The sequence below is a fragment of the Heteronotia binoei genome, chromosome 2 (genome assembly GCF_032191835.1).
Source record: "Heteronotia binoei isolate CCM8104 ecotype False Entrance Well chromosome 2, APGP_CSIRO_Hbin_v1, whole genome shotgun sequence".
NCBI lineage: Eukaryota > Metazoa > Chordata > Lepidosauria > Squamata > Gekkonidae > Heteronotia > Heteronotia binoei.
In genome coordinates this window covers 151307923-151320684 of record NC_083224.1, presented here as the reverse complement: position 1 = coordinate 151320684, position 12762 = coordinate 151307923, and the positions used below count along the sequence as shown (strand labels likewise).

The 12762-nt window shown below is 43.9% G+C and overlaps 1 protein-coding gene across 1 annotated transcript in view; it reads right to left on the bottom strand.

Annotated features, from left to right (window-relative positions):
• ABCA4 (ATP binding cassette subfamily A member 4) overlaps nt 1-12762 on the bottom strand; it is a 179447-nt gene that overhangs the window by 50513 nt on the left and 116172 nt on the right. The window contains exons 20-23 of the mRNA XM_060232234.1: nt 11943-12120; nt 6338-6469; nt 5436-5575; nt 3500-3637 (exon numbers count right to left, since the gene is read on the bottom strand). Coding sequence (XP_060088217.1) covers nt 3500-3637; nt 5436-5575; nt 6338-6469; nt 11943-12120 — 588 coding nt within the window. The remainder of the gene's footprint in view (nt 1-3499; nt 3638-5435; nt 5576-6337; nt 6470-11942; nt 12121-12762) is intronic.

Genomic DNA, 12762 nt, shown 5'->3' with positions numbered 1-12762 from the left:
CAGGTGAAAATTCAGGCTATGAAAACCCCCTAAGCTCTGGTCAGAAGAGACTGCAAGAAACAGAGAGACCTAAAAGAGTCACCAAAACAGTTAAAAGGCTACAGAAGGCAGTGCCAGATTAAACCCTGTGGAGGTCACAATCTGGGGGGCCCCTTAGAATCATAGAATTATAAAGTTGGAATGGACCTCCAGGGTCATCTAGTCCAATCCCCTGCACAATGCAGGAAACTCACAAACACCTCCCCCTAAATTCACAGGATCTTTATTGCTGTCAGATGACCATCTAGCCTCTGTTTATAAACCTCCAAGGAAGGAGAGTCCACCACTTCCCAAGGAAGCCTGTTCCACTGAGAAATTGCTCTAACTGTCAGGAGGTTCTTCCTAATGTTGAGCCGGAAACTCTTTTGATTTAATTTCAACCCATTGGTTCTCGTTCTACCTTCTGGGGCCACAGAAAACAATTCCACACCATTCTCTATATGACAGCCCTTCAAGTACTTGAAGATGGTGATCATATCACCTTGCAAATTATCTCTGAGTCGGAGCACCCACCCTGTTGCCTGTGGCCCCCACTGCAGCCTGCAGGCACCTTCTCAACAGCCCCTTTGACAAAGCTGTGGGGGAGAGGCAGAGAGAGGCAAACTTGTCAACAATGCCAGCAGCTGTCACAACAGGCAAATTGGGCAAAGAGTGGCTCAGTTGCTGGCTGTGCATGCAGGCTGGGAGGACTGCAAGCAGGAGAGAAACTGGGGGGGAGCCAGTCCGGGGCCCCTAAAGGTGTGGGGGCCCATAGGCCAGTGCCTAGTTGGCCTAATTGTTAATCCAGCCTTGACAAGAAGTCATGTAACAAAGCCTGACCTCCTAATAAGATTAGGCCTTTTTGATCAGACTGACACAATGGACTCAGCTGACTCCTCCTTCTTGCTGCTGGTTATGTCCCCTGGCCTTCACCAATGCTTCAACCAACCCTACATTGCATTGCCTTGCTCCTTAGGCTTCTTAACAAGCTACAAAACCCCCATGATGTCTGCCAGTGCCAGGTCTAGTAGGGTTTCTTTGAAGGAGGAGACTCTAAATTAGTGAATTATAGAACTGAGAAAGCAATAAATACATACTTCAGGAGCAGGAACAGATACTTCAACAACACATCACCTGCATGACAATTTGATCAGAGTTCCTATTTATCCACCCATCTCATTATATAAAATATTCTTTCCCCTGTTTAATGTAGCTTTATTATCCATTCATTCATTGTGTTTCTGGCAGTTAAGCCTTGCTAGAGACAGCATCTGCATCACAAAGAAGGTGAGAGTTGAAAAGGGACAGGTGAGAAGGTGGGAAGAGAAAAGTGGTGACGAGGTGATGAGATGCAAGGACAGAAAGAGCGTGGGTAACAGCAAGAAGATGGCACTTCTGTGGTTCACTAATTGGGCAGCTAAAACAAGTTGGCTGTAGGCTTCTTACCTATCATATAATTAGTCCTTACCTAACAACTTCTTAGGCAGTTTAACATGCAAAAACTTCAGAGCCCATAAAGTGGCACAAGCTATGTAAAGCAGAGAGGCTGAACAAGTTCTCCACCCTCAAGTGAAAAGTGCATTTGGCTTTGTCATCTCAGTTTAACATCAAGCACTAATCTCCTAAAGCCAACAGAGCTAGTGGGGGGGGGGGGGAGAGAGAGCACACTTCCATGTGTACAACACTCCATAAACTGTCTTTTCATTTTATTGGGAAGCTCAATACTCATACTTCCAGAAAGAACTTTTTTTTTACATGCTTGTACATTCCTAAGCAGGGAAATACTCTTGGGGCAGCACTTCTAGGGACAGCTTTTCTGTGGGGAAGAGAGGACACAGAAAACATTTGATGCTGTTGCAAGAGTTCCTTTATTTACACCCGTATTTCTAACAGCCACAAGGAGCCCACAAGTGGACCAAAAACCTGCCCAGAAGGAAGAGCTATGGGTAGGATATATGTTTCTGCAAATTCAGCAGAGAAGTGGGGAGAACTACAGGTTTGCATAAAATATAAATTGTTAAAAAAAATGAAACTGGGGAGTAAACCCCCCCACTTTAAGTGATCAGAGATATCATGACCCCTCAAGAAGTTTGTTCAGCACATTGGATTGCCATAGTAACCCAAAATATTGCAACAGAAAGGGTGAATCTAGGAATTAATGTGGCCCAGGAACAAGCCAAGCTGTGCGGATCCTGTGGTGCTGCAAGTCAGCCCTGCAGGCTTCATTCAACTCAGTCCCAGCCAGCGGTGTCAATTATGGGCACCTGTGCAAGATGCGCCAATGGCCAAGTGGCTCCTGCAGCACAAACAAATCTAGCAAGGTTTGGTTCTGTTTCCTCCTGGCCACCAGTGAACCTCAAAGGCAGAAGCCCACTGGCAGCATTCCCCATAACTGAAATAACCAGTCTACTCTTGTGCAAAACCCACCCCCAGCAGGTGATGAGGTAGGATTGCCAGCCTCCAGGTGGGGCCTGAAGATCTCCTGCTTTTACAACTGATCTCCAGCTGGCAGAGATCAGCTCCCCTGGAGAAAATGGCTGCTTTGAAGGGTGGACTCTAGGGCATTGTCCCATGCTGAGGCCCCTCCCCCTCTCAAACCCCACCTTCTTCCAGCTCCATCCCCAAAGTCTCCAGGTATTTTGCAACACCGACTTGGCAACCCTATGATGTGGAGAAGCTAGAGCCAGCTTCAGCTTGCCTCTGTCAGCCACCTATTTCTCCCCCACCCCATTAGCAAGACTGGAGGGGGGGAAAAGACTGGAGAAGTAAAGGGGAGGGTACAGGTGAGTGGCTAAAAGAGTAATGAGAGCTAGTGTGGTGTAGTGGTTACAAGTTTTGGACTAGGATCTTGGAGACCCCAGTTCAAATTCCCATTTGTGCCATGGAAGCTTGCTGGGTGCTCTTCGGCCACTTGAACCTTTCTCAGCCTAGCCTACGTCAGAAGGAGGAGAGGAGAATAATATAAGCTGCTCTGGGTCTCCACTGGAGAGAAAGGTGGGGCATAAACAAATTAAGTAAATAAATAAAAATAAGAGCAGAAAGACTAGATGACCAGCAAAGGGCAGGAGGAAACAAGCATAGGAAGAGGAGCTAGAACAAAGCGGGAAGTGGGAGATGGGATCCTTCCTCCCTGGTGAGCCCTTTTGGGTCCCCCGTGGGATATTTTAGTATATAAGAAGAGCACAGGTGGAAGCAAGGAGGCTTTTCTACAGACATGAGCTCATGTCAGGTTCCAAGAGAAACCCTGAACCTAAAGGCATGTCAAACAAAGGAATGGTCTGATAGCAGCTGTAAAGGTATAATTCTTAGCAAGTAAATTAAGCATAAGTTACAGGTTTAGACAACAAAATAACATTTGCTTCACTTGAAACCATTGGACATTTCTACACATACTGCTGTCTGTACATTAATGAGAAGTTTTGAAGCAGAAGACTGCCATACGTGCAAATCATTTTTTAAAAAAGGACTGATGCCAAAATACCTGGACGATACTTCAATAGCAGATCCCAAATAGATCGTCGAGAATAAGGATCAACTCCAGAGGTGGGCTCATCCAGCACAATCACCTTTGCTTCTCCTACAAAGGCAATAGCCACAGACAGCTTTCGCTGCATGCCCCCTAAAGAACACGGGAATAAAATGGTAAGCATGTGAAGGGGAAAAGATGGAAATCTGAAAGGAGAGCAGTGAGAGGTAAGTAGATTCCTATTTGTTCCCCTTTGCACACAGCATGGTTTGCAAAAACAAGCAATCAGGAAATGCCTGATGAAGTAGGTTCTGGCCCATGAAAACTTATGCCGCAATTAAGTCTCCTAGTCTTCAAGGCACTGCTTCTTTGGCTGCAACTGACTGACACAGATAGCCCCATCAAATTTATCACTTGGCATATTCCATTACCCTTCAAAAATCTCTAATGTGGTTCACCTGTATGTACATAGATGTTTAGATATAAATACTCGAATGCAGAATAGTCCAGACTCAGTGAATGGCTCACTGTGGGTGCATTCTGTACCTTAAAGTAAAGTTAGATATTGTTCAGGAGGCAAATTTTTCAGGCCAGTAAAGAGCAGGGTTGTTGTTGTTTAAATCATGAGAGGGACTCTTCATCTCAATTGCCAAAACATGCCAGACCAAACCTAAACTAGAAGCTACAAGTTTCATGATTCTTTCATAAACAGGCACTTTTAAATAAGAAATGTACAAACATGTAAATGAATACCTTTAAGCCTTTCCCAACATGTCAAAAATGTTGAGTAGTTGTGATCTTTTACATGTACAGTCATTAAGTACTAGAGCTTTTCCTATTGTTCATTAATTGTATCCCTTTTACAAAAATGAATAATGTGCTAGCTTATAGTACCTACAGCCAGTTTAGGGATATCTCACACTTTGCCAATGATGTTATACCTTAACGCACAAACCATACTGGGATAAATTGGGACTCATATCTGTAGAGAAAATATTTCAGCAAATAAATCATTTTTTTAGCCAATATATTATTTTCCATATTTTGCTGACATAAAACTAAAATACAACATAATACACTGAGTGTATGTTGTGCAGGAAGTAGAGATTTCATCACTTAACAGCAGCAAAATGGAAGAGGGAAGGATCAGTTTGCAGTGGAGATGCACTGTGGGGGATGCTTAATCCTGCCCTCTTTATTTCTCTGATTAGAAACAAACGTGCATGGGAACTCTGACCAAGGAAATAGCAGCTGTAGAAGTAGTTACAGGAGACAAGCAGAGAGGACGCTCACTGCCCACCACTTCTCCTCTGCAAATAGTACCTTTCTACATTGTTCAGAAGCTTTTTCTACTCAGAAGCTTTTTCTGGAGTCTATCAGGACTCCATAAGGTTGACAGGCCCTATCTGGCCATCAGCAGGGGATAGAGGTAGAGTTGCCAGATCCAGGTTGGGGAACTCCTGGAGAATTGGGGTCAGAGCTTGGAGAGGACAGGGACCTCAGTGGGGTGCAATGCCACAGAGTCCACCCTCCAAAGCATCCATTTTTTCCAGGTGGGAGAAAATGAACTCTGTAGTCTGGAGATGAGCTGTAATTCCAGGTGATCCCCAGGCCCCACTGGAGGCTGGCATCCCTAGTTCCAGGTCCCACATTTTCCATTTGATATCTAGAACAAAGGTAGGCAGCCACCTGCATGTCAAATAATTTTTCTCAGCACACAGGGCTGGTTCTCTAGTCTAGGGCCAAAGGCAAGAGCATTAGATACTGGCTCCTCTAAAGCTCAACTTGTTTCTTATTGGCCACGTACAACTGCTGTCTCTCCCCTATTCCTTTTGTTTGCCAGTAGATCAACCACAGGTAGATGAAAGCAGGGGTGGGGGTGGCACTTGGGCCCAAAATGTTGCTTACATGTGATCTAATCAGCAAATTCTTAAGTAAAAGCTAAGGATACCTGACAAGTTTTGAGACTCTTCATTCCTTTTATGAGGGAGGCCTATTTCTTCCAGCATCATCTCCATTTCCATTTCCGCCTCCTCTTTGGACCTTCCTTTCAGCTGAGCATAAAACAGGATGTGTTCTGCAACAGTAAGGCTGTTGAAAAATCCCAGAAAGAAGCTGAATTGTTTTAGAACACCAGAAGAGACAGTACTACTGTAATGCAAACAATGAACAATAAAAGGTTTTTTTTTTTTTAAATGTTTTCAGAAAGGAAGGTAGGAAGAGGGATCACTGTCCTAACAGAAACAGAAGTGGGATGGATGTCCACACTATTTGGTATTTTTTCCAAACTCTACAAAACCTGTTTGGCTAGAGGTAACCATGGAACCAAAGAACTCTGTGTACATCGTGGGAAGCAAAGCTTCAGCCTCATAACGTCACAAAACCATTGCTTTAAAATGAAAGAAAAGAGTAAAAATGTAAAATGAAAGAAAAGAGTCATAAAGGACTACAAGAGACTGAGGAGACTTGCATGCTCAAAAGGCACTGGCTATTTGTGCTCTGCAGTTCATTAGGTCTCCAGCTTTCAGAATGATGGATTACTGGCTTTCACACAGCAGACCCTGAGGTCTTGAATGTATGATGGTTTTGAGTACCAGTGATACAGTTCTACCCAGATTATGTGCACCCTTGATGCACATAATCTGGACAGCAACATGTCAATTGTCCAAGAGTGGTAATTTTGGTTTTAAGATTGAATGACTAATACAAAGCAAAAATGACTCACACACCCTTTACAAATATTTCAAGTGGAAATGGAGCTGTTAAAATAAGTACTAAACCAGAGACTCATCACAACTGCAATCTTCAGGTAGGGAATTAATGAGTTCAAGGTAAGGTTCTGATGAGACTTACTGTTGGAACAAGATGTTGTACTGAGGGCACATGCCTAAGCTCTGCCGGATGGAGTCCATATGTGTCTGGATGTCCTTACCACCAACTTGTACAGTTCCAGATGTAGGTGGGAATAGACCAGTGATGATTGACCTAGACAAAAAGCATGAGGGGAAAAATATAATTTTAATAAACTATTTAAAAATGTTATTTTAAACAAATGGAAAAAGTAGCTCCAGATCAATTTCATATAAAGTTTTTGGGTTGCCACTAGGTGGTGCTTGAGGCTTATATATGCATTTAGAGGAATGCACACTGAATATAAATATATGGATATGCAGACAGGATTTCATTTCAGAGATCTCAAACGATGTTATAAAAAAGCCCTCTTACTCAACTAAAACCTAATACTTGCTGATTCTCAAATAAAAGGAAAAAACCCTACACATTACTAATTATGCTATTGTACTGTGGGAGGAATACCAAAAGACTTAGGATATAAAGTAAAGATTCTTCAGAACCCTTAATAAAATAAGGTTTATTTAGCAGAACACAGTCTACTTTTTAATTATTTTCCCTTCCACAAACAACTTTGCATGAGGCTTAATGAGACTGGAAGGGAGAATATGCAATATTAATAGTACTGTGGGATTTCTAGTGAATTGATAATATGTTATCAAAAAGAGCTTTCTCTGTCTTCTGAACTACATGAGAAAATTGTTTAAGGGGGAAATCATCTGGGAAATAACTTTTTTGGGGGGGAGGGGAGTGTGAGAAAAATACCCCTAATTCCAGAACATCGTAGTCACCCGCTTGGTTGCCAGGATGCCTGGAGACACAACTCACACACATCTGCCAGAAGAACGTGGGTTTTGTCTACCAAACTGGAAAGGACTTATGAGTACTAACAGCCACAACGTTGCAGCAGCTCTCCGTGTCTCTGGAGGAGTGCTAACCAGGAGAACAGATGGTTTCCAGTCCCTCTGTGCGATCCCCACCTAGGCCTTGGAAGCGGAAGAAGGTGCGCCACCAGGAACTGTCCAGGCAAGCGGTTTCCAGCCTCAACCATAGAATCCATCTTGGGAGGCTAACACCACCAGCAGCTATCTTCCTGCAGTGCCAGACTCCATCACAGTGAAGCGGGAGGCTCACGTACTCAACAGATGTCACCTATGCATAGAGCCATCAAGCTTTAGGTGTGGATCCTGTCATACTGCCTAAGCCTTTGTCCAATGGAACTCAAGACAAAGACTGGTGCCAGTAGAAGATCGAAGAGGAGGAAAAACATCATCACCCAGAGCCAAGTTTCTTTGTATAGACTGGGTGTTACCTAGTTAGCAATTTGGCCATCTATTGTCATCTTTTTAGATAAGTTTGATAGACTTAAGTACCCACCCCCCACCTTAATAGTTTTCTCCATTCTTTCCCTTAATGGTCATCCTGGAGCCGCCCCCTTGGCCCATTGTTACCTGGAAGTCCAATCAGGTAACTAAGGCCAAGTCTGCTCATTGGCTAGTTATGAGCATCCAATCAGGGAATGCCAATTAACTGGCTATTGACTACTGTATAAGTCCAGCCCTTATGGTCATTTCAGGGCCTCCCCTTTTTCTGAGGTCATGTACCAGCTGACCACTGTCATCCGCCCCTGTACCTCCCATCCCCTAAGGGCTCAAGGTAGTCCTTATAACCTGTGACCCAGCTCCCCACAGGTGTGCATCTAGCAGTACCCCAGTTCCGCTGTCTAGATACATCCCCGATTCCTGATCAGTTGAGGGTCCCCTCCCCCTAGTCCTCATTCGTCGCCATTGGAGACTTCCTTGAAGACTGCGATCGGTAATTATCACCCTGTTTGTCCATCCTTGTGTTATCTCTGAATCTTTCTCTATTTTTCTTAGGACTGTATGTATGTTTTATGAGTTTATTATCTTGTATGTGTGTCTATATTTTTCTGGAATGAATTTTAATTGTTTTTACTTAATTAGTGTCCCTGGTAAATTTAAGCAATAATTTCTGGACGTGTAGCCTGTATACATAGATTAAAAGATCTTTTTTAAGCCAGGTGCTCACCAGTAAATTCCCCAACCTTGTTTTGAGGGCATTTTGGCTTACAGGAGGGGGGTTGTGTGTGTGTGTCTGCCTGCACCTGGAAGTCATGTCAACCTCTGGTGACTGACCCCTACTGGCAGCCTGAAAGATATTCAGGGAGGTGGCCAAATAAGCCTGCCTCTGCCTCCTGACTGGGTATTTCAAGGACAGTCTCCCATCCAAGTACTAACCACAGTGAACCCTGCTTAGCTTCTGAGATCTGACAAGATTGGCTATCCAGGGCAGGGCAGAAAACAACTTTAAAATTATCCTCCTACAGCCCATCTTGAACAAGTTGATTGTACATTGCCAGCAGAAAATCAGGAGGGAGGGTACAACTCAGATCTCACCAGCAGCCCATTCCAGAGCTCTGGAGCTCTGACCAAAAAAGCCCTGGAATTTACTGGCTTAGTTTCTCACAAGAGGTGATGGAGAGGAGAAGTCAGCACAATGAATATAGATTGCACATTTTTTATTTTATGTTAAAAGAAAACATTGAAATCATCAGCAAAGGAAACCAGGCTTCTCCCTGCCTCCCTCCCTGTGCCTTCTAGGCCATGCCCAGTAGCTTTACAGCTGAGCAGGATGCTGCTACTGCCAGGTCCAACATTACACAAATCTTCTCTACTCCTCATTCACCTGGCAAAGATTCTCCCAGGGAGGAAGACACAGCACAGGGAAGACACAGGGCCCTCCAGTGTGTTCCCAGCTCCCCAATAAAAAGCATGAATTGATGTCCCTCTCAGAAGCTGCAAGGCAGTGGTGTCCAGGGGGTCCCCAATGATGCAGCGGGCTCAGGGGAGTAGGAGGTGGCCAGCAGTCAGTGTGGCAGCCCTCACTACCACCAACAATGGCCTGGCAGGACAGTCAAGGCCAAGGACCCCAGCTCAACAGAGCACCATGGAGGCCAGGAAGCAATGGCCCAGCAGAAGTTCCTTCAGGAAGGGGGCCAGGAAGGCAAGGAAAGATGTCAGCCAGGTTGCAGGAGGCCATTTTAAGGAATGGTATTCCGGTCCCTAGCTGAGGTGGAAAGGCAGATGTTGAAGGCAAGGCTAAGGAGGTGGGCCTGGGGTGAAGGATTAGGAGGCTCCAAAACTATGCCAGAGAAGAAAGAGGAAGTGCTTGCCTTAGCTAAAGGACCAACCTCCTGGGGAAGAAGAGGGCAGACTTGGGTATTCTAACAGTTGCTCCTGTTCCCTCCATCCTTGTTTTGAGGCTCAGGGAGCCCCAGAGGTGGGAATGGATGGGAGGAAAAGGGGGTAGTGCTGGGAAAGGAGGCGTCTCAGAGATGCCAGTAAAATAATTCCCTTGCACAAGTCTCTGGTGTGACCATATTTAGAATACTGTGTGCGGTTTTGGATGCCACATCTCAAAAGGGATACTGAAGGCTGGAGAAAGCACAAAAAAGAGCAATCAGTGTCCACAACTCTATGGATCCAATTAACGGTGCTACTGGACTCTGACTTTATTCTGTTGCTTCAGACCAACATGGCTATTTACCTGGAGCTACCTTTTACAGGGAAGAGGACATTGCAGGGAATAATTGGTTGGCAGAGGACAGATACTTAACCATGCCCTGCCTGTTTATTATCCCCACAAATGCCTCTGCTTGGCCCCCTAAATGGCCTCCAAACTGGAAGTTAGATGAAATAGATGAAAAAGGCTGAGGGTGGCACAGCATTTGCAGAATAGTACTGAGGAGCAGCAGGAATTAAGCATCTGTCCTTCTGTAAACCTCCATTCCCTGTTATCTCAAGAAATGTGAGGGTTACACCACATGTTTACATAAATAACATCTGGTTTGCCCTAGGAAACACAGCCCAAAAGAACATAATGGATGACCCTTGTTTCAGAATCCCCTTAGTTCAAGGAAAGCTTAAAAAAAAGATATAGATCTGCAATTTTTGAAATTTTGACCTGGCATCAGAATACAAGTGATTCAGGAAGAAACCTAGGGGCAATGGGAACTGAAAGCCAAGGAAATGTTTGTCCAAACCTCTAAGAAACAATGCACCTGCAACTCTCAAAGGCCCAAGGGGCATATCAGCTTTGCTGACCATTGCTTTTTCAGCCCTTTCATACAAAAGGCTTCCCATCTCTCTCAGCATATTTAAGAAGACCTGACCCCGGGAAAGCGCTTCTCTTCCAGAGACATCTGCTTTTTGTTTCTCCTTTTACTTCCAGTTTTATAAGAAAGGCATTTCCTTCTTTCTAAGGTCTTGCCTGTTTTAGAACTCTCTTTGTAAATGTTCTCAGAAGCCTATGTGATCACAGATGGGAGTGATCAAACTTTTTCTTATTTAACATTTGTTTAGCTAGGATGAAAAGAGCCCCGTGGCGCAGAGTGTTAAAGCTGCAGTACTGCAGTCCTAAGCTCTGCTCACGACCTGAGTTCGATCCCTGGCGGTATCTGGGTTTTCAGGTAGCTGGCTTGAGGTTGACTCAGCCTTCCATCCTTCCAAGTTTGGTAAAATGAGTACCCAGCTTGCTGGGGGGAAAGTGTAGATGACTGGGGAAGGCAATGGCAAACCACCCCATTAAAAGTTTGCCGTGAAAACGTTTTGAAAGCAACGTCACCCCAAAGTCAGAAATGACTGGTGCTTGCACAGAGGACCTTTCCTTTCCTTAGCTAGGATAGCAAGAGGAGGAAACGGTAAAAGAAGACAATTTTCACAATGGTATCCAAAATCAGAATTGTTCCAGAGAACAAAATATATAACTATCTACATTTTATAACACATGATATTGAGACTTGGCTGCAAATAAAACAAATCCCAAGGCCAACTGGTTATTCTATGCAGAAATGTGGATGGACAAACCTGCACTCAGTTCAAAGGACTGTCATGCCACTAATTGTTTATGTGTAATGTAAGTGCAATGTATCAAAAGAAAAAAGAAAATAACCCCTAAACCAAACAAACATATATTATCTTTCACAGGGTGATGTAATGATTAGAATGTTGGACTAAGAGGAGCTGGATTTGAACCCATGTCTTCAAATCCCCTCTCAGCCACAAAGCTCATTGTGTGACCTTAGGCCAGCCACTCTATTTCTCTCTCAGCTGAAACATGAACAGATTTGTTGTGAACACAAACTAGAGGAGATTAGATCTTTGTGCAGGGTACTGAACTCCCTAAGGGAACAGTGAGATAAAAACGTGATGAATCAATTCAGAAATAGATAGTTGTTCTCAGTTAGGCGCACCCATATATAGGCAGGCTGGAAACGATGTTTCCAGGTTCTAAAGTTCTGTGAATGTGGCCCTTGGAGAACCTCAGTTTGTTTGTGAAGTAAGGCAGCATTCTGTTCCTTGAAACTGGGGCCAATCCTCCATATCCAGTCACACAGTATCCACAAATGTTCATAAAAGTTACAGGGCTATGTGAGATGGTTTTTCTTCTCTAACACACCTGTCTTGTGTTCTGTATTTACTCCTTTATTTGCAGTAAATATACAAATAAACTTCTGAAAAATAAAGGCAGCCATGATTACAAAACCTCATAGGCAAGTGACAGGTAATCTGATCCAAGAGCAACTTACATAGTTGTAGTCTTTCCAGCTCCATTTTGGCCAAGGAAAGCAGTGATCTGGTCCTCATAAAAGGTAATACTCATGCCATCCACTGCTGGCCTAGAGCAACCAGGGAAGATCTTTACTAGGTTCTGAATGCGAACACCTGGGACCAGACCAGACGGTTCAGCTTCAAAGAAGGAGTTTGCTTGAAAGACAAAGACATTTAAAATTAGATAAGCATAGGAGTCAACTTTGCAGCCACAAACATGTTTGTGTAGTGTGATAAGCATGTGTTTCTATTACAAAGCAATGTGGTGTTTCAGGATGCCAGCAATTCCCCATGATGGACTCAGAGGCATTCACAACATGGGACAATTCTCCATTCTTTCTTCCCTACGCTTTTGTTAGCTTGCCATCCCCTTACCCAGAAGGGTTTTTGCCGGTTAAAAAACAAACAAACCTGTAGCAGCTATACCACAACAGTTATAATATTATAGTGATACAGTTATACAGCACTATTTTGAATGCCACTGAAGAGAGTGCTTATTTTTCTTAATTCTGAGCAAAAGGCTCCCTCTTTAGTAATTGAGCCCCTTGAGCATTTGTGAAGATATACACCAAGGATCCACAGCCTGTTGATTTGGGTTTTTTAAATTACCTCACGATGCGCTTGGAAAATTTTTCATAAAGATTGTTTACTTAATTGTCCATGTGCCCAGAAATGCTGTGTTTGAGAGCAGCCAACTCAGAGGGTATGACCCACTCCACTGCTGGGAGTCTGTGACTCTTCCCTTCTAATAAAAATGTTCTTTGAAGTGAAGACCCGAAGAGGAGAATGATCACTGGA